Genomic DNA, 26,538 nt, shown 5'->3' with positions numbered 1-26,538 from the left:
GTGTAGGAACAGTGAAAATTTGGGAGTTTGAAAGTGGGCAAGAAGTTAAAGCCTTGCCTTTAGCACAACACAGCAAAGACAAGCGTCATGTGCTGAAGATAGTATATCTGAAGGCTGATGAGGGTCAACATGCAATTCTTGTTTTGGAGCAGAGAGGGAAGATGAAAATCATTCAGGTTTTTCAAATATGCTTCTTTTTTCTCCCCTAATTTCATTTGGTAGCCCCTCATTTTTAAGGTAAAATAGGATTTTTTATTAATTAGTAGATAAACTTTTAGAAACTGTCAAGGAACAATCTACTTTTTTGATGCAATCAAATTAGCTTTCTGCCTAGTGTTAAAATGTTTAGTAGTATATTGCTGGTTTTCAGCATTCTTATAATTTTTTCCTTGAGTTTGCTTTTTCATTTGCAATTGAGGTTTCAGTATGGTAACAGCTTTAAAATATTGGTGTTGTTACTACAGATGGAGTTTAGTCTACTTAAAGAGCTTCTAAGGATAATATTTTGGTGAAAAGATTATTTCTTTTTCTTTAAAATTAATAGATTAAGACAGTGGCTTCTTAGGAACTGATACAAAGAAACAAGGCAGTAATAAATCAGATTGACTCGCTTGGCTTAATTTTGAGCATCTACTCTGTGTTCCCTTCAGCTAAAACTAAAAGGATGCATTTAGAGATAACAGTAATTATGGCTTAATTTCTCAGGCAAACCATGTTCCTCAAATTGGAATGTTTAACTTGGAACAAAACTCTTCTGAAACTTTAAAGCCACTATGTGCAAGGCAGAAAATGTGGCTTTAGACAGATGATATATTAGGAAAAAACCAAATATACAGGCTCTCATCTCAGTAAATAACTTTTTCTTTTGAGCCTTCTGCTAGTGAAAATCTGCTTTATACAGGGTTTGCTTTTCTTATTCAGACTTTTTTGAAACACTACATCACACCACTTGCTCCTCCGTGTTATTACTGAAATTGTTAAACAATCCATTAACTGTAAATGATGTAAATGTATCCCTTGACAAACAGGTTGGTGAGGAGTTGAATCTCCTCCAAGTCTTTATGAATCTAAGTACATTAATACTGTTTCACATACTTGAAGAACATTTTTCCACAAGTATTTCTGTGATAATGAGAAATACAGGTTGTTTTTATTGTTGGGTTTTTAAAGGCTCTAAATACAGTAGTTAGCAAGGTAAACTGGAGTTTAAACAGTTCATCCTTTGCAGGAGTCTACTACATATCTCTCAATTTTTAGTCCTTCCCTAAAGATATTTCTTGTTTGAAAAACTCAGTAGCATAAGATTTACTAAAATCTTTTCATTCTGCAGCTCAAGACATCTATAAAAACAGTAGCAAACCTAAGGAGCTGATTTCAGTAACACTTTTCAAAATGGACAGAAATATCAATGTTAAAGCAGGAACTAGATACTAGAGTGAATTTGTTATAGTTGGAAAAACATCAAAGTAACTCCCAGTTGCCTCTAGGCATGATGGGGAGGAATCAGTGACTCAAAGCTATAGTTGAGTTGTAGCTTTTTCTCACACAACTGGAACAGCCATCACTTTTGCTGGATGTTTTGGTAGATATTAAATGGAGAGTAACAATGTTAATGAAATAAGCAGCTACAACTAAAGAGACAACTTACTCTAAGGAGGTAGTTAAACTGAGTAAAATCAATAGCTCTGAACTCCACAGCTGCACAGCTTCTAATATAACAGCAGGTAATTTAAGGTGAGCTGGAATATGTCTGGATGAAGCTTCAATTTGCAGTTTAGGCATATGTTAGTTAATACTTGTAGCAGTTTTTGTAATTTGTCACAGAAAACAAGCTTTTGGTACACACTTGCTGTAATTCTTTATGAACAGAGAAATCCTTTTCCTTCCTCTTTCATTAAGTCTGTTATTTTAATAGGGTGACTCAGCTCAAACAGATCTATATGTCACATGGGTGCTTCCTGAGGTAGTGCCATTTCCACGAAGGAATCCAGTTGTATATCTGTCACTGAAGCCCGGCTCCTTAAAAACACAAGATTTTTTTCCAGAGATTCGGCTTCTATGTAACACCAGTTCTTTGAAAAATGATACAGAGGTGAGAAACACTTCAAAGTTTCATATCATTCATGACACCATTTACAGAAGATTGGAAAGTAAAGTGTTTACTGTGCCTTCAAGGATTTCATGTTTTAGCAACAGGACAAGAACCGAATAATTATTCCCCACTGTGGTCCCTTCCAACCTTACACGTTCTATGATTCTGTGATTCCAGTCTTTTCAGTACACTGAAATAAATACACAGAATAAATTGTGTAAGAAATGACTGTTTCTAAGGGCTAAATCTTCCTAAAATTCCATTGCATGATTATCACCATAATTAAGGAGTTGCTCTGAAAATACACTTCACATTCCTGTACAATATAGTAAGCTGAGGTTCTCATACAGACACTTCCAGAAATGAGATGTCTTTCTTGCTATAGCTAGGCTGACCTTTAGTAATAGCATCACATAAGGATCAAGCTGAGTATCAGAGTGATTCCGTTTTCTCTTCTTATTGCTTTGGTAAAATAAAATGTCAAATTTATGTTTCAATTTATATTTCATTTTAATTGAATAGTCCACAAGAATTAAGTCCTGTCTTGTAAAATTTCACTAGCTTTGTAACAGATGTGGATGATGTTCACGGAAAGGTCATTAAATCTCTGTTCAGTGACTTCTTCCTTGAACTTGATTGGAGTATCTCCACAGATACCTACTTTTGATTAATCTTCAGCCCTTACACCTATTTTCACATGCTAAAATTGCAACTGTGCTGTAAACAGCAGGTCAGGTTGGAGGCCCCTGTCCTCTGCAGCAGGGAGTCTCCCAATACTATCACTTCCTGATTCCCTCTGGTGCTTCTATCTAGCTCAAATACAATAGTATTAAAATAGCATCCAATATGCAGTTGTTGTAGACACTGTCAGTTTAGGTATTTTGTTAGATTAACAGTTAAAACATTTCACTGTCTGTAGTGTCCTACTCATGCTCCTACTCAAATTCTTCTTTTAATCTTCTTTGTAGACTTTTATATCTTCTGTGGAAATTAAATGTTTTGATGTTTTAAAAGTAGAAGGATGCAGATTGATAGCTACAGGAAGTACAAATGGTGAAATAAATTTGTGGGATTTTGAATCTGCCTCTGTGAAATGCCTGTAAGTATTGCTTTCATGCCTTTTGATCTCCAACCTTTTCAAATGGCATACTGGAAATTACAATATGACCAAATATAAAGTGTGATTTACAAGCAGGAATTAAAGTAGTGATTTATCTGGGCCCTCCTTTCTCCCACTTCAAATTACTTTGCTAGCTAGTCCTGACATTGCAGGTAGGAGAAGTGATCAAGAGAGTCATTTGGGGAAGGGATGATGTAATTAAAAATAGTGTTTTAACATAACTCAGCACTGCCACTGAAGGAAACTCTCCCTATATAAATCACTCTAGTCATTGACTAGAGGCTGCTACTGAGCTGTAGAAACATCCTTATTTTGGAAGTTTTGTGTTTGGGTTGACATTTGGAAATAATTCTACTTCAGACAATAATGGCAGATGTTCTACATTATCAGTATCTCTATCACCGTCCATACTCAGAAGACTAGAAGTCACATTCAATGAGGAGAAAACTGATGTGATTTTGGAGGTTTGAGAGTAAAGATCTTTCAGAGAAAGTGACAAAGAGTGAGCATAGGGTAGTTCCAGATATTCTTATGCCCAATAAGCTGCTACATCAGTAAGCTGAACAATGGTAATAGGTCTGGTTAGACTGAGTGGAGCAGCATGGCAGTGCTCCTGTGTTAGTGAAGGAATACACACCTTTTAAGCCCATACAAAGTCAATATTTAACTATCCTACCCAAGAGTTTCACTTCATCCTTCATGTGTAAAATTGGCAAGTTTGTGAGAAAGTGAAATGAGTTTTCTCTACCATGGAAAATAATCAAAGCTTATCTGCAGTTCAGACAGTGGCTCTTCCTTTGTATTTGCTTCCCCATATATGAGGCAGCCAATTCATATGGATTCATGGAAGACAGGAAAGCCAATGCTTTGTAAGTAGAGTACTTTACCCAGGGTTCCCATGACTGTCTGAGTGCCAGGAAAAAAGTACTTTGCTAGCAATAACTTAGCTAGTTAACTTCATCATAAGATACCTCACTTTCCTCTTAAATACTAATCCTCAAGAAAATACCTGGCTGAATAAAATTTTCATCATTCCGTCAGGTACCTGTTTTTCCTGGCACAGGCACATTTTGTATGTCATCTCCACTGACATTAATCCATCATAACTGATTAACTGATTCTGAAAAAACTGTCTAAAACTTTGGGTGACATGCATTCTGGGAAATTAAAAGTTTAATTTGTTTTAATTACAGGTTAAATGTGAAACATTTTCTGGAACAATACACAACCTGTCTGACATGTCCTGTACAAATATCTTTGTTTTCAGGCGTAAAACTAATGAAGACAGCCGGGGCTCTGGAGTCAATGCCATATTATTCCTTGTACACAGTGTTTTCTCTTCCAGGTAATTCTGTGCATTTTATCTTCCTTGGGGACAGGCACCATCAATTGGGATTTTGTTGTAGTAAAATGATGTAATGTTTCTCCAAGATAGCTTATTTAAATTGAGACTTTATTTGTATTTAATCAATTCAAGTCCATACATTTAATTAACTTTCCCATCCTTAAACTTCCGTAATGCTTGTCAAACCATATGATACGTTCTTTTTCCCACTCAGCTCTCCTTTTTTCCTCTAAATGACCTCATACGTCTCAATTCTCTTGAAGAATTCAACAGATACTTTTGTCAGGTATCAGTTTTCCAGTATACCATAGCTTCTTCTATCTCTGTAAGATAATTGTGTGGCAGCAGGCTTTTTATTTATTTTAAACCTGATAAAATCCTCCTGCTTTTAGATACTCTCAGCAAAGAGGCAAGCATATCAAAGTGTTTAGCCACAACATTCCTCTCAAAACAAGCTGGAAGCTTCCATAGGTTGGTAGTGTTGGATGAAAAAGAGAATTTTAGCCAAATATGCTCATTTTGAAAGAATGGCATTGCACCTGGACATCACTTCAGAAACACTTGTCTTTCAGTGGATATGCAAAGGCAGTGGTAGCCAAAAGGACTCAGAATGGCTTAAATACTTACACAGCTTTAAGATTTTAGCAATTAGACAGCTTTTTTGCTCTTGTGAACCATAAAGCTGGTTTATGGTCTTAGGTTGTTTTAAAATCTTCAAGTAGCTTATGCGACTTGATATCAGTGCTGCTTAATTGAACATAAATTCTCTTTTTGACATCATAACTTAATGATTAGTTTAAGAAATCATAGGTAAATTTAAAAAAATGAGTGATTAAAATTTATTAATAGATTTTTTTTATAAACCAAGATAATTTTTTACTATGCTTGAACAGGAGGATCCTACAATGACTTGGAAAATTTTACAGTCTTAGAATGTTTTGTATTTACTGGGAAGACACCTGGGTACATTTGACTGTGATCATACACACACACACACAAAAATGTTCAAGCATGATGGCATGTCTGTGAAATCAAACACTGAAAATTTCAAAGTTATGGCCACCTGCCAAATTTAAGTGGACTACCCCAGCTGCATACTTTCTAACTATTCCAGTTATTCAAATACTCTTGCCAAAAACAGAGCAGATGTGACATTGGTGTGAGTTATGTGGCAAGAACCACTTATTAGTTACAGTCAGAACTTTTCTTGACTCAGAAACAAAGTCATTGAAGATCACATCCATTTTCTTTCCTTATTTTCTTCCACAAAACCTCATTATTGAGAGTTTTCATAACAAATTGAAAATAAGTTTCTATAATTAATTGAAAACTATTTGCAGAGAAAGTACTGTGTAAAATGAAAGGGAACAAGCCATTGGCATGCAGGTAATTTTTCCCTTTCATGCCTTGATGATGAATACCAATGTTACTTTTCATTTACTATGGATTTCATTTGCTCAAAATTCCTGCCAGGAGAGCTTGGCTGTGTGATATGCAAATATTGCCTAGTTACTAAAAAAATATGTATAAAACCAATAACCCTTAGTCTAATCAGTCTAATCAATTCAAGTACTATTTTATTGTGTTTTTTAATGCTGGGTGATGTTGATTTCCAGATATCAAATGGTATATTCTTGAATGTCAGTGATCTTCAATAATTTCTTTCACACAGGAAAAGAAGTTCCCTGTCCTCTACTGCTACTGGGAGGAGTGATGCCAGTGCCATTCCAGAGCACAAGAGAAGTTCTTTGGACTTACCTGAGGTAGGTATGGTGGTTTGATGGATTTAGTAGCATTCAAAACAAATTTCTGTTTCTTTTTCATTTTGGTTTTAAAATACTGTAGCTTACTAAAATCCCTCCATAATACCATCCACAAAACTAAATATCAAGAATTATGAAGAAATTATCTTTGTTTAACGTCATTAAACTGTCTGAGGTGGTGAAATAAGAATACATTGTCAGTCAGCTGGCTCTGTGACACATGGAATAGCTGATTATCGAAGTGTTGGTCAGATGTTTATCACTTGCAATTCGGGCATTCAAATGGGGGTATAGAAGGATTCAAGAGGGAAGGTAAAATACACAAATCATGAAGTACTTGAATAAAAGCAGAACCACTTCTACATTGCAGCCACGCTCGCTTGGATACATTGTTTCAAAGGAAAGTTTTGGGTTTTTTACCATCAGTGTGCCGGTGTATCTATCTGTGTATTTTTGCTAAGGATAGCTTTACGGGTTTTGTGACACTTTTTGCTCTTCTATGCCAGAAGGACATGCCATACTTGCAGAACAACATAAAGTAAGTAGGCAAAAAGAGGAAAATCCTGCTAACTCTCAGATTCTTACCAGCATGTTGTTTCAGCAGAACTGGGATTTGGATAGATTCCCAAGCAGACGCTGGCTTAACTGCCATCTGCAAACTAAAGTATCCAATACACTGTGCTGTGTCCTCATTAAATAACAAATAGAAAGTGATTTGCAGCTTTTAAAAAGATCCCTGAAAGTCCCATACGTCAAGCCTTACATTTCAGTGTGCAGGATGATATTGAAGTGACTTCTCCTCTTCTGAGATACCTCAAACACTTGTGGCTGCAGAGTTTTCCCTGCCTTATTTGACTTGGCAATTTTTGACATCAGTATACTGATTACTGTCGGCCTTGGGGATCCTTAGAAGCCTATGTGGCAAGGCACAAATGAGGGATTGTGAAAATTCTCTTACTGAAAATGCAGACATGAGTAAATGTTTATACATGTATTATATAAAATATATATATTTATTTATATATGTTTTTATACACGTCATTAATTTTTGCTCAAGGCAGTAAAAGACTATATGCATGTTCTGAATGAAACTCAAAGAAATCTAGGTTGCAGTCACATGATTGTAAGTGATTGACTTTGCTTGTCTTAAGAAATTAGGGCTATTCAGCCAAATTTACATTTAACATGCTCCTGAATTCCCATTAATTTCATTTGTGATTTGTTCATCTGTTATTTTGATTCTCTTCAAAAAAAGTGTTTCTTGTTTATACTGAGTGGAAATTGGAGGAATATTTGAATACTCCAACTAAAAAAATAAGTTCTTAAAATAATTTCAACTAGTAAACTGTTCTGTAGTTACACCCAAATTCCATTTCCTAATTCTCTTACATTTTATTCCTTGCTTTTAGGAAAATATGGAAAGTGATGAAATTAATACTGAAATAAAAACAGGTATGGAAAGATGTTTTTCATTCTTTTTGATGTTGCTCCATGAGTTCTGCCCAGATTATTGTAGAAACTGAGTTTGTCGTTTTGTGTGGCAAACTGTATTCAGAATAATTGGGATGCCCTTGGTATGCAGATGACAGATCTCATCATCTTCTGCTCTCTCCTGATTTGCAGTTATTTCCTAAAAGCCAGGCCAGGGTGCAGGATGTGCAAGACCTTAACTGCTTTTTTCTCCAAGTAGACATGATAACACTTTCAGAGTTTGAGAATGTCAACTCTACACACTTTCCTTCTATATAAATATTCAAGCAATGAATTCTTGAAATAATATAGCAAGAGCCAACTTGACTCAAGCATCAGTAAATGGCCTCACAGACAAAGGCTTCAGATACTAGGTGAAATTTTAGAAAGAAAAGTCTTTATTATAGTATATGTCCTTAAAAAATCACAATCAAGAGAGAGCCTAGTGCTTAAAGAGTTAAAGCTGTGCAAATGAGTTGGTGAGTTTGCAAGAAGTAAATCCTCTAGATTCTTCTGAATCCCTTAGAAATCCTCTGCTTAAATTCTGGAAAGCGGAATTTCCCAATAATAAGAAATCTGGTCATCTGCAATGTGGATTTAAGATCAACTTATTTGGGAAAGAAAGCATGCCCTAGAATCAGAATACTCCTAAGCCTTGTAGCTGCTCAATGAAATAGACACTCATGTTAGGTCTTGCATCCACTGAATATCTATTCATGGACTTTCATGGGACCTGCCAGCATCCCCAGCTCTGGAAAAGTCGCAGCAGAAACTCAAAAAGATTCTCTGTGACCACCACCTTGCATTTAGCAAGAGTTTTCAACTGGAGAAATATAGAAATCTATGATTCCATAATTGTTAAGTTTCATTTAGTTATTAAATTTCATTGCTGAATTCATTCTTATCTCTAGAAGCCTCATGCAGAGCCTGCACATCTGCCTGGTAGCTGTCCTGATGACCACTGTCCTGCACTCTTCCTGCACTCCTCCTCCACTCTCACTTGTGCTTGCAGTTTCTGTAAAATCTATGTCTCTCTTCTAAATAAGGTTCCCCTACATCACAGAGCAATAGTTTCTGCTGATTTAGATAAGATAATGAAGATTGTTCCAATTTCTTTTCAGTTGTCTTTATCCATACCTCTAATGTTCTTAGAGTAATGCCATCTTGTTGATGGACTTTATTTTCAAATTTAATTCTTTTTCTAGCGTTATGTAATTTCTGTGCATTGAAAAGCAATACTAAAACCTTTTGAGAAAATACATGATCATTTGTGTTCCAAAACAGAAGAAACAACTAGCCATAAGAACACCCCGAATGTGAAGATGAATGTACAGTTGTTGAAGGCTAAAGCAGGACAATCACCTCTTCTTGCTTCTGCTCATGCAAGTAGCTGTATCCGCCTATGGAGTATTCAGGTAGCCAGCTCTTTGGGAAGGGACTGGAACACTGAGAAGATAATTCCACTAATCTTTGGGATTTTGCTCTTTAACTAGCAATTGCAGCAGCAGATATTTATTGCATCTTTTGGTTATCAGTTTCTTCCATGGACACAAATTAGTTTTGCTTTAGTAACTGTAGCAGGGCTTAATGGCAAGTGGAAAACAAAGAAACACAATTTGAAATAATTATAACAAACCGACTCTGAATTTATGTTAAAGTCTTGAATTTGATTTTTCACCCACAACATCTACCTTCTAAGGAGGGATGATAGGCAAGGCAGAGTGTCCTACTCTCAGAAGAGGATAAATATGTCTGGAAAATTGTACAAGCCAGCTAGCACTAGTAGGGTTACAAACTAGGAGAGAATAGTGTCCTAACACATAATTCTACAACTGTTAGGGGCGTGAAAAGCCAGTCATGCAACTGAATGGCAAAGGCTTATTTGTCATATCCCCTCAGATCTGTAAGACTCTTTTCCAGAAAACATGTTACTCTAAATAAGATACACAAAGCAAATGCAGCAAGAAGGGAAAGTACCATGATATGATTGGTTGATTGGTAATATTGGTCATTGTGGCAGACAGTGATCATAACAGGTCAGCCATGTAAGGCTTTAAGAGGAATCCCAGCTAGAGCAAGTAATGGGAAGAATTTTTCAGAAATATGAGGTAACCTTGCAGATGCTTTATGCAAAAATTGAAAATGATGGTAAATGTATCCAAGTATAGTAGGTGTGAGTTTTGTTGGGTTTTGTTTTCTTCATAGTTGATATATTAGTGTGCTTAAATTCCTATAGGAATCTCTTAAGTTCATATGCCAGTGGTGTCATCACTGGAATGATTGTCATCATCATTACATGGATGACAAAGTAAGAATCTCCTTATCAGAGAGATGTTCTCCCTCACGTCTTCCCAATCCTGAAGAGGCAATAATGGAGAAAGTCTACTTGAAAAATAGAACAGATTGGTGAAGGAGACATCATGGGCCCATTTGCAGCAAAAAACATTTCAATAGCAAATGAGGGGCATACTGATGTTATTCCATGGCAAATGAGGGATAAGTGGTGAAGTAGGGGTACGTACAACTAATTTGACTTGCCTGAAGAATTAAATAGCTTGTTCTTTTGATGTACAAGAGACAGCAGTCCAGGAGAATGCACCACAGCTATCTTCATCATTTGGTAGATTTAGGAATTTACTTTCTTAGCAGCCTTCTGAATGGATATGAGCTCAGTAATGTTGAATAGATAAAATCAATGGCACTCAAATTCTGATGAATTAATATTTTTAATGTAGGTATTATAAGATAAATATGAGGGTTTTGTTTGTTTGTTTTAGGGAAACTTAATGAAAGAACTTCTGCCATTTTCAGAACATCCCTCAGGTCCTCTGACAGTGCTGTGTACAGACATCTTCACTAAAATTCTCTTGGCAGGCAGTAAAGGTAAGTAGGTAAGTAAACATGTTAGTCATCCTGTTCAGAACAGTCAGTAGGACAAGAAAATATCATGCTGTAAATGTGCCAGGAATGTGGAAACAAAGATCCAAGTGCTGTCGGATTTTTTCCATCAAAGCTATAATTAAATAATTATAAAAGGTGTTCTGTTTTATAAAAGGATGGTATATTAAAGCTTAGTGTTACAGTGTTATCAGTAGAATTTTTTTCATAAAGACATTAAAATTTTCTTCATTCACATGCCCTGCATATACTTTCCATCTAAATTATTATAATAATCCCAAGGGCAAAGATTCCTGCTAAGAACAAGCAAAAATTTCAGTTCCGTGGTAATAATACTACATAAAAAATTGTAGCTTGGGCTGTACCAAGAGTTGTGATTCGAACACTGATATGGAGTGCACAGTAATAGCGCCAACAGTACACTGCTATATAGGAAAAGTACTTGTTTTTGCTAGCAGCTCATTGCTAGACTTCTAATTTTACATGAAATCTGGCTTTCCTTTGGCAGAATGTTCAGAAGTTTTTCTGCTGTCTGATTCTTCTTCAAACCTTTAGAATCACCCTGGCAATTTTCCATCTCTGTGTCTGGCATTATGTGTCACTTTTCTTTTAAAATACATATCATAACTGTTTTCCGCCAGCTTCCTACTCTTATGTTGTCAGAAATTGGATGGAGCAAGGGACTTTTTTCCCCATTTGTTTAAAAATTCAGCAATAGTTTGACTTTTATACTGAAAATGAGGAGGAGTTTCCACTCCTCTCTGATTCAAATGAGTAAATGAGTTCAAAAAGGCAGAATGCACTGAACAGGATTTTAATTAATTGTGGAAAAGTACCCACCCTACTGCCTATTTATTTGATACTCTGCCTTTTCATGTTTGTGTCACTGTGTATTTGCTTTTTGTGCTTTCCACACTCTTATCTGCAGTGCTGTGACCAATTACCTTTTCCCACTACAGATTTTTCCTTGCTAGTAAAAGGTCAGCTTCTCTTCCCGCCTCCTCCCTTGCTTGCAAATGTACAGTCCTAGAAATCAGATGTGACTTGTATGAAAATTGGAATTACACGAAATATTCCTCTGTCTTGCAGTAGAAATGAGAAATAAGAGGCAACTTCATCAGGAAAGAGGGAGCCTAGGCAGGAAACAGAGCAGTTGTGGGTCATAAGGAAAGTGGTTCTTTGATTGTATTTCCACATGAGCGCACTAAAAGGTTGTAAAACATTAAGCGTTCATTATGTATGCAATTAATTAAAATTTGTCCATTTTACCAGGATTGAAAACCAGTGTAATCCCCAGGAAGCTCTCGTACCTCGGCTGTGCAATAGACATTGTCTTGACAAGATGACTCTTATTTTTCATTCATATAATTTAAAGAAAAACTTGACCTTACTTCCATTTCAAAGCTATCCAGTTAATGACACACTGCTCACAACTAGCATATGTGTTTCTTTGCGTATTAATGAACAGTCCATTATTTCTACTCTGGGCTTGACAATAAGACAGTTATATTCACTGTAAACTAACTGACCTGTGTTCTCTGCTTCATTCTGCCCAGTGTCTACTGAGAGTAAATGGCAGCAACAAGTGAAGGTGTAGCACTTGTGAAACTTACTGATGTTTTGCTTTCTCCTTTCTTAAACAGAGGGACATATTATTCGCTGGAACATTGCCTCATTCTTAGAAGATTCACAAAATAAAAAAAATGTAAGGAAATTTCTCTCAGATCTTCTTAACTTGAACAGTATACCCAGAAAAACAGAAAAAAAAATTAATTCAGAGCTCTACAGGGATAAAAATGTTTTCTGCATATAAAGATCATGTTTTGTGCTTGAAATAATAACTTGATGCTGTGAAAAAAAAATGGAAAAACATAAGTAAAATGGTGTCAGCATTATTTCATTGTGTTCAAAGAAGTTATGTTAAGGATTAACATATCCATGTCCCCTGAGTGGTGTTTCTACCATATGCCATTTGCAGGCTGTTTCATGGAGGGATTATTTTTTCACCTCTTCGAATTTTCAGAAAGACATGCAGATAAATCCACTAAGCTAGCAACCATGGTGGGATACAGAACTGCCTCAAATGTGGTTATGTTGCCTTTTTTCCCTCAGGAAATAAGGGAGGAGCTCTGCTGGAGGGCACATGCTACTGAAGTGGTTGACTTACTTATTGAAGAGGAGAAAAATGTGGTAGTGACAGCATCCACTGATGGTTCAGTCAGGTATAAAATGACTAACTGCTATGGCAAATCCATTGAGCTGTCTTGAAAGTTCCTTTTCTTGCTGCACTTGTATATAGGCTAGAACTTAAATAAAATAAAACACTGGGTGCAATTTCTGTTCTGCACCCAAAAGAACTGGTTTTAATATAACACTTCTCAGGAAGTCAGATCCTTTGCAGACTGTCCTTTTCTTTCAGCCATTGCTTTACTTTGGAATGCATGGCTACACCATTTTAAAAATTACCTCCTGTTCTAATCCTATTTTAGCTTTCCATGCTTGTTAAATTGACATGGATCCTAAGCATGGCACCTAATCAATGTGTATGCAATTAGACCATGGAAGCTTGGAGATACTTCATAGACAACTATAATTCCTTCTTGGCTAACAAGTACATTTGAAGGGGTTTCTTTTGGTTTTCTGGAAGTATCAATGAAGAAATTTCATGTAGATCCTGCTCTGGTGGCAGCACTTTACTGCAGGAACAGTTCAGGACTTTGGTACATTTACTCCTCAGTTTCATAAATACAAACACGAACTGTGTGTTTTCTGTTTTCTACAACAACCTTCTGAATCTTTTTTTTATTCTCAAATTATTTAAATTATAAAAACAATCTCATTGATGTTTTTTTTTGACTAGCACACTGAACAGTGCTGCAGAATTTGATAATATACAGATATTGTCTCACTGCTGTTCCACTTCTAAAAATATCCATTTTTCTTTTCTGTCTTTTGGCACTGCTTCTACTATGTCTGTAGGCTTTGGCATGCCATGACTGGATACTATTTTGGTTACTTTGGACAAGCCAGGAAGTTTGAATTATCAGATACCAGTCGGTTGATTTTGCCTTCTGATGTTAATAACTTTCCTGCCATAATTAAAGCAGAGAGCAAACATATGGAAAAGAAGAAGGTTAAATATCCTCTCATGCTGGACAGAGACAAGTAAGATCTCATACATTTACATACATGTATGACTGGGGGAACAAGTTTGAAAATATGCTTTAAAAACACCTTTCATCTGAAGATCAGAAAAAAATCAGTACTATGTGTTATTCAGAAAAATCTTTTTTAAAGATTTTTTTGACCCAGAATGGATAAATCTTTTCATTTTTATGACTTGGCAACAGTCAAGATTAGGTGATGTTCAAGGTTTGAACTCAGTAATAGTGATGACTAGATACTTGTCTCAGATTTGAGCCTCATTAGAGGTGGTATATTATATATGCTGTTCAGGTTAGCAGCCTGTTATCTTTCAAATTCCAAAAGTTGCTATGTTTCTGGGATCTCCAAAAATTTATTGAAAAAGCTTAATGTGAATCGTTTCAACCAAAACATAAATCCTTCTAGAAGAATAAACCAAATTTAATCTTTCAGTTTAAGAAATGGTCATCTTAAATTTGCTGGTACTTTATGGATACATTCACATACATGGGTAACGGATTTGCAGATCATGGCATTCTGAAGCTGGCATAAATGTGTGTTCAATAGCAGTGTTGAACTCTTCTAGGAAGAGTTCTCAAGGGCTATGGGTTGGTTAGTTACAAGTCAAGTCAGAGGGCCTTGGCCCTTTAGTTTAAGTCATAATTCTAGTCCTGGAACTCTCTGGTTCATTAATTAGTGGATTGAACAAGTGAACATAAATATTGAACAAGGCATCTTCAGAGGAGATGCACACAGTGTCTTAAGTAACAAAGGAATCCAAATCTGTAAAAAAAATTACTTCAGGGCTTAAAAAGTCATGCATTCTTTAGTGGTAAGTTTTCATATACCTTGTCCATTCTTAGGCTGCCTTTCAACCAAAGCACTTTGGGACAATGGAAAATCTCTAAGGTGCTTTACTGTTACCCCATTTAATTTGGTATCCTGCTAGTAATTATTATTCCGTGGAGTTCTTACTAATATGAGTAGTGTCACTGCAGTCAGAAGAGTAACTCATCAATACAGAGAAGTGCTTGGCTGTGTTTGAAGGACTAACCCCTGTAGTTCTTTGGAATAGTCAGCAGCTAGTTTGAAACCTCTGGAACCAAATATCATTAATTCAGCTAACATGAAAGAAACTTTCCGTAAATTACATGCCTATTTCAAACTGTTACTACTTTTTGAGGATTCTTCAAATATTTCAGTAAAGGAGAATGGCTATTATACATTTAAACACATTAACTAAACAGACAAAGAGCAAGAAAATTAGAAATGCTTAATTGTGTAGAGAACTGGGGAAAAAAAGCAGCCACACGCTATGCAATAGAAAATTTCAGTCTTACCATTCTACATACTCTGTGTGCTGTCACCTTAAGAGTGACTTGGTTCCTCTGGATTAACTGTACCAAAGAGTGTAAAGGAGAGCTAGCCAACCATCATCCAAAAGGCTGTGTTACTTATGGATGCTAGGCTTTGTACTCAGGATGCAGACAATTGTCTTGGGACAAGTCACTTATCTTTGTGATGCTAATAGAATTTGGTTATTGGATAACTCATACAGTATTCAGCACTAAGATAACATTTTAGGATCTCAATTAACAACTCATATTGTAAGTGTTATTAACAGATATATATTCATGGAATCACAGAATCCTTAAGGTTGGAAAATATTTCTAAGATCATCGAGTCCAACCATTAACCAAGGACCACCATATTCACTGCTAAGCCATATGCCCCAAGTGCTACATCCAAATGCCTTTTGAATACTTTAGGAACAGTGACTCCACCACCTCCCTGGGCAGCCTGTTCCCATGCATGACCAACGTTTCAGCAGATCAAAGAACTGGACACAGCACTTGAGGTGTGGCCTTACCAGTGCCAAGTGTAGGGGGACAATCACCCCTAGTTCTGCTGGCCACACTATTTATATATCACAGATTGAATATCACAGAATATTCTGAGTTGGAAGAGACCCACAAGGATCATTGAGTCCAATTCTCAAGTGAATGACCTGTATGGGGATCAAGCCCACAACTTTAGCATTGTGAGCACCATGCTCTAACCAACGGAGTTAGTGACTATGTACTATTGGCCTTCTTGGCCACCTGGGCACAGGCTGGCTCATGTTCAGCCACTGTCAACCAGCACCACCAGGTCCTTTTCCACAAGAGAGCTTTCCAGCTATGCTGTCCCCAGCCTGTGGCATTATCAGGGGGTTGTTGTGACCCAAGGGCAGGACCTGGCACTTCGTTTTGCTGGACCTCATATCATTGGTCTCAACCCATTGGTCCAGCCTGTCCAGATCCCTCTGCAGAGATTTCCCACTGTCCAGCAGGTCAACATTCCCATCCAACTTGCTGTGATATGTAAATTTTCTGAGGGTGCACTCAATCTCCTCATGCAGATCATCAGTAAAGATATTAAACAGAACTGGCCCCAACACAAAGCCCTTGAGAACACCATTTGTGGCTAGTTGCCAGCTGGATTTAACTCCATTCATCACCACTCCCTGGGCCTGGCCATCCAGTCATTTTTTACCCAGCACCCAGCCAAGCCATGAGTTGTTGCATTGCCTTGTTTGGTTTAGCAAGCCGCAGCCTTCCCAGAAAGAGCAGCGGGGCTGCTTAGGACAGAGCGGCAGTTCCGCTCTCCCGTAGTCCTTCCGGACACTCCTGTTCCGGCTAGCTGTCAGCCCTGCAACACAGTGACAGTAAAGGAGGCAAGAAGGGTCCCTCCATATGGACCTCAGAGGAGCTTTTATTGCATGGTGAGAAGCCGATTCCCAGAGGCAGAAAGACCTCGTGGTCAGGCAGCAGGGGGCTTTCTCAGGGCGCGGGGGTGGTACATGGGCGGAGTTGGGGTACTGGAACCAATAGGGAGAACTGGAGGGAGTGGCCAGGGCTAGGGGCAGGGGGGGAACAGTGTGGAGGGCATGCGTTTAATAAGAGCAGCAATGGATAAATACAGCACCACAGTGAGTAGCCAGCTTCTCCAGGAGAAAGCTGTGGGAAAATACTGCCCAAATGTGCACATACCTGAAAAGGCACAAACCCATCTAAGCAGCATAGGTGCTTGCAGTTTAAACAAGCATCTCAGGAGATCTATTGAAAAATGCCAGCAGATAGACCCATATAGAGGAATAGTCTCAGTTTCTCTCTGTTCCTTAGCTTGTGTGACCTGGCTTATTTTTCTGATTATAAAGGCAACGGTTAATCTGCACTAACAGACACTCTGGATAATTTCTTCTCATGACTAAATTTGGAAACCAGACATATGAGCAGAGGACACCTTTGTTACGAAAGTCACATTTAGGTGTTCTAGTGAGAACTTAAAAAAGTGCTGAAAAGCCATTATCAGACAGTGAGTTAGCACATGACTGTTGTAAATGGTGTTTATGTTAAGATTTCCTGACTTCTACAGGTGACAGCCAGTACCTGGATTGACAAAGTGTTAGTGAAGCACTCCATGACCTTTTTATTAAGACCTATGAAGGTCCTAAGAAAAATATATTTTGAAGATATATGAAATCATTTATAGATCAAAATAGTTTCATTTTAGAGCCAGATAAGAATATTGCATTCATAACTGTCATTTTGATAGGAATTTCAGACTTCTTCTGTCTCGTATGCACAGGTGGAAGTCACTGACCAGATCACCTTCAGTTTCAGAAAAGGCTGGACATCGGGGCTTCAAGTTTTTCAAAGCTTTGGCTCCTGAAAAGGTAGCTAATATATATGACAAATTTATGTTCTGTGCAAAGTATAGGAAATACAGTTTTATTTCTCACTTTAAAATTATCTATAAACAACCCTACGTATCTTTCTCATTCAGTGGATAAGCTAGAACAAAAATGCATAAACAGAGGGATCTAAGAAATGTCTGTGGTTTTCATTCTCATTTTTCACATTTTCAAATTTCAGTTTAGAAGGTAGCACAAACAGATTCACTGGTTTAAAAGTGTAAAGAAACCTCTAGCATTTTCCTCTGCTTTAACAGAAAACCTAAATATCTTAAGTTTGCTTGAAGGATGTGTGAAAATACTAGAATGACAGTGAATCCCTGGTTACATCCAATAGTTCTTTCAGGGTTCCCATGAAATCAGAAACCAGGAGAGTTAGATTTCGTTACATACACTTTCTACAACTCTAACTGCATATCAGTAGAGCTCCTCCATCTTTACCTGGCTTAACCCTTAAAAGTCGTGGGAATAAAAAACCTCTCTTGCAGTTGTAGTAAGAATGTCTTCATCACCTTTTGTCTTCAGCTAGTAATGCACTGACTTTGGCTTCCCTTGGTCAGATCCAACCTTTGGAAACTTTTGAGTTTGTATGCAAAGAGGCTGGTTCAGTATTTGCGTTTCTTCCTATATATGAGGTAAGCACAAGTGTTTTCTACTTTTTGTGGTGGCGTTCATACATCAGAAGCCATTAGCACTTGTACATTATTACTCTGACATTCCACTGTTAATTGTCTGCTTCTCAATTTAATTTTCTAACGTGATTTGCACTACCTATCCAACTCCAACTCCAACTTTGGTGGAAGCTTGAGAATCCAGTTGAAGTGAGGATGCCAAAAAGTGAGTATTGCAGACATTTACTTCTCCTGTTCAACCTCATGTCATTAATTTTTTGCTCAGACTCAGTTCTTTTAACCAGTCCCAAACCTATTGAATCCCATCTGCCCAAAGCTTTGAGTACTGTTAAGTAGTACTATTTTATGGGTATTAATGAGCTGATCTACTGCAAGCTGTCTAAAAAATATTCCTAGGTTTTTATTCTATGGAGAAAGATCAGAATATTCCACAGGCTTGTCTATCCCACATATCATAGGATGAAAAGAATCACCCCTAGCAAAGGTGCTGATCTCTTTCTATAGAGGGTACCTAGAGAACTAACTTGGATAAGACTCCAAAATCCTAGATGGCTGATTAGGTGGGTTCAATAGGACACTCAACATTCCAACTCTGCATTTCAATATATATGACCTAATGCTTGTACATGCAGCATTACATTGTCTCAGAAAAAAACTCAGGAGCACAGTGTTCAAATAGTTGGCACATATGCTATTTTTCTGACCATTAATGTACTTTGAAAATCTGTGTTTTGTTTTCTTCCTGAAAAAGAAAATAAAATACAGGGGGTCTTGTGCCTTGGGAAATGAGGAGCAACTACTCTGAAGCCAATGAGACTGCAATGAATTTGCACCAAAATGAAATTTTTCGTAAGCTATGTGCACAAAATCAGATTTTTTGTCTGTGCTGTTACAAAATGCTATCAGTCTGGTCTACTCACATCAGTATGTTAATAAGTTCTTGAAATTTTTTAAAGGTCTTCAAAGGATGAAAGTTGAGAAGTCCAGTCCCAAGGGATGGGAAATGGATACAGATTCCATTGAAGACTTGAGTCAAGACCAGTAAATGTGGTTTCCATCTTCATTAAAGTGGATTAGCAGATTTCTTTTATTATTTTTTCTCTGTTTTTTTAAAACGATATTTAAATCCATTTCATTATTAAGTAGAACATATAGAAAACAAATCTTTACTTCTATTCCAATCCATCATGCAGAGAATAAATTCTAATAAAGGCAGTGTATGATTATAACTAGATATGGAAAAGCCCATTTGACTTAATGTACATTTGCTGACAGTTACTCTCTATGTCAAAACCACCAGTTTCCTCTCTGCTTCAATTTGTCCTGTTCAAACTTTTGTATATTGAATATTGCACTGCTTTTTTTCCTGCCAGATTAATCATATACTCAACAGTTAATATGCCCTGTTAACTAATAACTAATATGTTAGTTCCTTGCTTATGCTTTCAAAGAGTGTGTTCATCCCCTAAGCCAGAAGAGTGCCTGCTGAGCTCATATTCAGTTAATTATCCATCATGATTACGCAAATCTTTTCTCACATTCCAGCATTCCAGGACAATGTCACAACATGACACAGAGCACAGAATACGTCTTCATCCTTTGGCTAAACGTACACATAGTGCCAAGTGTCTCACCTTAGTGAGTAGTTAGGATAATGCATATAACATGGGATATTACCTGCTATTTTGGGGAAAATAGCAGGTTTTCTGTAGCACTGGTATTGAATTGGTGTTTGCTCTGCTAGCCTTCTTGAAAGGACATTCTTCTCATGAACTGAATATACAATGACTTGCAATGATTTACCTGCCTTCAACTTCTTATAGGGTTATGATGAATTTAGGGGTAACTGCAAAATATCTTGTGGGAGTATATTTAAAATTGTTATGGTCAGCTGTACCAGACCTGGCAGGCATTAATGTAATTTTCTTGATAGCAGCCTGTATGGTGCTGTGTCCTGGATTTGTGAATAAAACAGTGTTGATAACACACCAGTGTTTTGGCTGTTGCTGAGCAATGCCAGCACAACAACAAGGTGCTTTTTTCCCACACCCAGTGAGTAGGCTGGGAAGGGACACAGCCGGAACAGCTGACCTGAATTCACCAGAAATTTTCCATACCATATAACAGCCTCATGGAATGGGGGAGGGACCCAAGATATTCATGGTTGTAGTGTTTGTCTTCCCAAGTACCCACTCATTATGTGTGCTGAGGCCCTGTTTCCCAGGAAGTGGCTAAACAAATATCTGCCTGCTGGTGGTAAGCAGTGCTTGAATTCCTTATTTTGCTCTGCTTGCACATGCAGCTTTGCTTCACCTATTATACTGTCTTCATTGTGGCCCAAGAATTTTCTCACTTTTGCTCTTCCTAATCTCTTCCCCATCACACCAGGAGAAGTAAGGAAGCAAGCAAGAAACTGGGCAGACACTTGGTGCCTGCCAGGGTCGGCCCACCACATTAATCAACCTTGTGATTAAAACTAAAATCAGACTTGTCTGACAAACCAAGTAGTACTAGATAAAGTGTGATCTGCCATTTACTATTTATGTTCACTTCATCTTACCCATGATTTAGCAGTTAGCATATGAAAGGTAATATTCCTGCAATTCTGAGTCCTATATCCCTTTGAAAGCTACATAAACCCTCTTTCAGTTACCTGAAAATTGCCGAGTCTTCAAAGATTACTAAAAATGCACAGTTCAGGTTCAGAGAGATCCTTACCCATTTATTTTGATGCTTTTATGTGTTATGTTTTATCACATGTAATGTAATATTTTCTCTTTGGTATTGTCCCTACTAATAGCCAGGCCTGAATTATTTCACTGTGGTTGCAAGATGCAGATATCCCACTTGTCTTCAGTTTATTAACTGACTACTTACTTCCTCAGAACTATTTACTCAATATTTTCTTTTTACCAAACTTTTAGCACTGCTAGGATTTCATAGGTTCTTAATTTTCGAATTGTACCCTTTTCAGTCTTGCTTCCTTCTCCCTTCAGTTTTCTTTATTAGTTGTCTGTGTTTTCCAAGAGTTGACTTGTAGTCATGGCTATTCATGCCACTGTATCATCCACTGTGCAGAAACTATCCATAATGTAGTACTATTCCCAGTAACAATCAAGTGTTTAATCCTGTGGTGAATGGAATCGATGGACAAGCTCTCAGGAGGTAATCATGCTGTAAGGAAAACTGTCAAAAATGCATGATATGTGTGTGCTATCTTTATCAGCCTTCCACCCAGTCACTACCTTACTGTTATGCTGTTTAAAGTGTGACAAAATTACAGTGCTGTAAGTGCTAATGGATCTTTTTTCCCTAATTCAGGAAAAAAACAGAAGTAGATCAGACTGCCTGTCATTGCTTAGCGTTATTGTTTACTTCCACATCCTAGGGCTTTATGAGCACCAAATGGAAACTGATCCTGGCCCCAAACATTTTACACAATTATATTATCCAACTGTCTTTCATAAGTGTCAAAAGAAAAGCAGAGACATTTAATTTCTATGAATAGATAATCCACTAAGGCATTGCACAGAATTTATTAGAAGATTAGTTGTGTATCATGCGCTTCAAAACAGAGGATGAGAAATTAAGCACAGGCAAGTGATATTTGCACCCACTCATCTTACAGCAGTCTTTTCAGTGCTGGATCTAGTACAAAGCTGTGTGTTAAGGGACTTTTTGGTATTAACTGTGGATGCTGATGTATTTCTTAGCAGGATGGTTTCTTTCTACCAGCATCTGCAATTATACTGCAGTCTTAAATGTTCCAGGTGAATGAGTTGTTCTGTTGTTCCAGATCATTACTCTATTAAGGAAAGGTATCTTAACAAGACAGGCTCTTTGAGCATGGCAGAAGTTCATGCTTGTACTGGCTGCAGTAGTTAGTTTGCCAGAAGTTCATTACAGCCCTTGCCAGTGCTTTACAAAATCTGCGACGCTCTTTAGCTGCCCTCACCCACTGAGGCAGTTCAAGCTGGATGGCATCAATGGTGCCAGAACTACGGGAGCCAAAAGTCTTTGTTATGTATCCACCACTATAATAGCTTCCGTTATTTGGGCTAGGATTGGATGGCGAAGGCACACAAATGTAGCTCTTATTTTGTTCTTCAATATATTTACCCAAACTTCTGTTGCCTGCAACCAAAGTCTGAGAAGACACATTGACCAGCTGACTGGCCAGATGGCTAATTGAGGAATTCAATGCAGAAAAGGCACCTGAGTTAAGGGAAGTTTTTGAAAGTGTGTAACCTAGTTCTATCCACCTTTCAGGATGTGCTTGTCCATGGATATCCAGAATTAGGCCCCTTGACATCTGTGATTTTGCAGTGGTCAAAAATCCCATATAGTCCTCCCAGGCCTGTTCTGCTTGGGGAATTCCAAAGGAGGCTTCTTCCTTTTCCCTGTTAGCATCCATCTTGAACCTCTGTAGGTGGTTTATGACGATATGTGGGAAGAAGCCATCAGTAATGTTGTTGATTTCTTCAGCAAGAGCCTGAGCCACCTCTATGGTATACCTGTCTTGGTTGGTAGACACTTTGCATTTCTTAGAATTTTGAATACTTCCAGGAGGACAGTCATGAGAGAAAATACAAGAGGATGTCTTCACATCCCAACAAGCAGCCTCTCGATCAGGGATGTCTTTAGGTTCCATTGACCCACCGTGTGGGACAGAGAGAAGGAGGTTCATGTTGCCCACTTGATATTCTGTGAAATTATTATGACCAAATACAACATCTTTGGTGCTAGTGACTTTCAGAAGCAAAGATAAAATGGAAAAGAGGAACAAATACATATTTTTCATCTGCTGCTGGAAGACTCAGCAATATGGAATATATCAGTACCTACAAAAAAAGCAAAAGACAGACTACAGATTACTTACAGCTGGGAACACATGAGAGACTGTTCAGCTGCTGTTGGCATAATTAGTTAATGATTAATCTATTTTAGTTGTATTCCATGTAGCACAAAGAGAAACAGAAATTAACAGGACACTTAGTATGGCTAGATGTAATGAATGCAAGGGAAATGGTAAGTTACTGGGCCTCCCCCATTTCCCCAGAAAGTACAAACAGTATTTGATCACTATCTGATTCCAGGGAATCATCCCAGCAAAATATCTGAAATCATTTTTTTGCCTCAAAGCCTCTCTTTTTTCATCCCTGAAATGTAAAATAAATGTAACAAAAGTTGATAAAACATCTGTATGTCATTGACCTGTGTGAAATATCTTTGCATTATCAATGTGATTACATAAACTAGAGGCTATGTCAGTCCACACCAGGACTTCTGTGACCAGGCTTGTGTAAAATAATGAGACTGATAAAAATTGAGTGCTATCAAGCTCTGTCTCTAACTATGCTCCAGACTGAGTTACTGTAAGACCTTTATAGATAGGCACTAGTGAGTGCATTAAGTAGTAACTCTGTTCTGTTTTGTTTGCAAGCCTCCATTCTCTTCAAGTGACCTAAGATATTTTTAGGCCCTCACTAATATGCCATTTTTTGGAAACCTGGAATTCAACAAGATGCTCACAGGTCTTTCTGGTTTGAAGATATCTCTAGAAAGATCAGCACCTTGAGTGTAACTGTGTTGGGTGGCTGTAAAATGAACCAGTAAAGTCAGTGAAAAGCAGAATAAAAAAGGATACTTTTCACTTCCAGGAGTAAAAGAACCTCCTCAGTAAAGGCCAGATGAGGAGTATATAGACACATGCATTTGCAGAAGAATCAGGACACCCTGTTGTCTGGTCCTGCCCCTATCATTACAGCACATGCAGAAATGCAGAGGATAAGAGACAAAGGAGAGAGTAAGTAAGAAGATCAGCAAGAGGTTATCCCCAGCTTCTGGCCTGAGACCATGAGAGCAGCCAGTAATACTGAGAGGGCAGGGGGCACTGTGGAAGTCCCCCCCCATCAGCTGCCTACTCTAAGAAAGGGAGAGGGCAACTTCACCAAAATAATGCAGCAAAATATTCTTTTCCTGCTATAAGGGCATGCTGCTGGATTTTTAGAGATAACCTCTGCTGCCTACTGCACTGCACTCCGAGGAGCCTGTACCTGAAAAATAAACATTTATCTTCCGCTCTTCTTTCTGGGCTAAAAGTCCCATAAAAGTCTGTGAGCTGGAATCAGATCCCCGAAAATCCCATCTACAGTTTCCCTGTTCATGACAAAAGATTTTTTTTGTTTCATTTTAAGCTTTGATTTAAAAGCTCCTTTTAGTTGAGCTGCTGACTTAAAACAATATTTTATCCAAGGCTTTGTATGGTCCATGCTTCCCAAGACTTCCCTGAGACACAGACATGCTAGTTCACTGTGCATTACCAGAAACACCGAGGAAAGGAATGCTCTCAGATATTATTCAAAATCCTTCTTTTCAGAAAAACAGACTACAAATGCAGAGTGTGTAAGTCTAACAATAGCTTACCTGAGCTGCAGGGAGTCCAGCACCAAGTTAAATAAATCAACAGTAGCAACTCCCAGAGGCTGCTCCCCTGCCTCAGAAGGACTCCAGTTTCTTCTTCTCAGGCTCTAATTAAGTACAATGACACAGCTGTTCCTTTCCCACAGCATGCCAAACTGTTTGTGGTCGTCAGCAGCAGTTTGCTTGTCTTTTTGCAGTCTCTTGTTAATGATTGAATCAAGCTGTTCATGCTACTAGATTATGTCTTAATGACATATGGAGAGAGAACTCTGTATAATTCCCAAAATGAAGGCAGTCACCTTGGCACAACTCAGGTTCTGGACAGACCTGGGGATTCTGGAGGCACCTGTGTTATTGTGAGGTCAAAAAAAAAAATATACTGAATAATTTAAAGTGGTAGTAATCACTGCAGGACTAGTTTGAAGACTTACCTACAAAGAAAGTGGGAGATTTTCCTGCCTTTGCACCTTCGAAAGTGAAACTGAACTGCCCCTTGCGCTCGCCTGCAGCTGAGGCTGTGTCCCAGGAAGCCTCCAGGGGCCAGGCTGAGCCATGCAGCTACGAGGAACAGAGGCTTCAGCAGCATGGATGTGTGATTTTACAACGACAGATAACAAGAAGGGAAAAAAAGTATGCACTGGGATACCAGGGCTTAGCAGGCTTTTGTTCTCTATACTGACATTATGTTTCCAGAGATAAAAAAAAACCTTGCCACAAGTAGCGCAGCCACACTTAAGCTCAGAATAGCTAATAAACTAATATAATCAGCATATCTAAACAATGTTAACTAGATAATCTAGGTTTTTAATAACTTTACTAACACTATTTTCGTGATAAATGAGCTTTTAAAAATATTTCCTCTGCTACTAAATATAGTTTAAGGATGTCATCCTCTAAACTGCTCTCAAGTGTGTATGACTGTGTTCGTGAATTTGCTTGTGGTGTTAAAGCCTGGCTTCTTAGCTAAGCTAAAAAAAGCTGTGAAAATGTATAGTCCATAAATAGAAATTTCAATAAAAGACAGATAAAGGGTGCAGTGAATGTAATACTGCCACCTATCAGAGAGAAATCAAATTTCTTTTCTAAGAAATTGATTAAATAGTCAAACTAACTGCCAAACCAACTTTTTGAAATAAAAGTGATTAAATTCTTAAGCAGTGAATAGTAGCAGCAATAGTAAATATACTATATATACTACAATATAGTAGCAGTTATAAGAAATTCACTGAAATTTTGGAAAAATTAGTATAAACCAGCCACCCAATCTACTAATATCACCATAGCTGATGGTCTGGTTGTGAGTTTCAGCAAAGTGCCCATTTTCATTCTGAGTATTTTAATCTACCTCATGAAGACACTTCCAGCTGTACCAGACACTGTACAGAAGAAAGTTGAGCAAAAATCTGTAAGAAGTCCTTGTCCATTGTAGTGCACAGTGGGGACAAAATTAATTTTGCTTTACTTGTCTGTGTAAAGGTTAGATGTTTACATCAGACAGTGATCCCATTTCCTCTCTTTAGAAGAGCTGTGTTGAGAAAGAAGCAGTTCTAGAGGTACTTCAGTGTACTTATCTTGGGCACCTATCTCATGTTTCTACTAGGGGTCAACAGGGCTATACTCAGAATGGCTCTTCTTTTTTTTATTTTATGATAGAAAACAATTGAAAAGAAAACAAAATGTTTCTGCTCTACTTTTTACTTTGAGATCTCTTTAAAATGTATTCTGCAAGTCACTATTACAAAGCTGCCTAAGGAAAGAAAAAACACGCAGCAGAGATTTGGCATAGTAATTTCTAGTCTTACCAGCTCTCCAGATAGAGGAACTACTTGTGAAAGAAAATAATTCTATGTATTACTACAGGCTTTGTAACTAATCATAATGTGGTGCTGCTTCCCTGTTTCATCTGGTACCTATG

At 37.7% G+C, this 26,538-nt stretch overlaps 1 protein-coding gene across 17 annotated transcripts in view; it reads left to right on the top strand.

Annotated features, from left to right (window-relative positions):
* Positions 1–19,434, top strand: part of WDR64 (WD repeat domain 64) — a 70,701-nt gene extending 51,267 nt beyond the window's left edge. For 13 of the 17 annotated variants that reach the window (XM_032102178.1, XM_032102176.1, XM_032102182.1 and 10 more), the window contains 14 exons: positions 7–176; positions 1,916–2,092; positions 3,061–3,191; positions 4,480–4,557; positions 6,230–6,320; positions 7,730–7,772; positions 9,075–9,205; positions 10,568–10,673; positions 12,332–12,393; positions 12,801–12,910; positions 13,668–13,853; positions 17,463–17,550; positions 18,129–18,203; positions 18,372–19,245. In XM_032102178.1, the coding sequence (XP_031958069.1) occupies positions 7–176; positions 1,916–2,092; positions 3,061–3,191; positions 4,480–4,557; positions 6,230–6,320; positions 7,730–7,772; positions 9,075–9,205; positions 10,568–10,673; positions 12,332–12,393; positions 12,801–12,910; positions 13,668–13,853; positions 17,463–17,550; positions 18,129–18,203; positions 18,372–18,536 (1,613 nt within the window). In that variant the 3' untranslated portion in view covers positions 18,537–19,245. Of the gene's footprint in view, positions 1–6; positions 177–1,915; positions 2,093–3,060; positions 3,192–4,479; positions 4,558–6,229; positions 6,321–7,729; positions 7,773–9,074; positions 9,206–10,567; positions 10,674–12,331; positions 12,394–12,800; positions 12,911–13,667; positions 13,854–17,462; positions 17,551–18,128; positions 18,204–18,371 lie in introns of all 17 variants that reach the window. The other 4 variants (XM_032102180.1, XM_032102183.1, XR_004238791.1 and 1 more) reach the window with 3 other exon arrangements.
* Positions 19,435–26,538: the final 7,104 nt, after the last annotated feature.

This window comes from Corvus moneduloides, chromosome 3 (assembly GCF_009650955.1).
Source record: "Corvus moneduloides isolate bCorMon1 chromosome 3, bCorMon1.pri, whole genome shotgun sequence".
NCBI classification, from domain to species: domain Eukaryota; kingdom Metazoa; phylum Chordata; class Aves; order Passeriformes; family Corvidae; genus Corvus; species Corvus moneduloides.
Note: the sequence above shows the minus strand (reverse complement) of the source record. Positions and strands in the feature narration are given on the sequence as shown.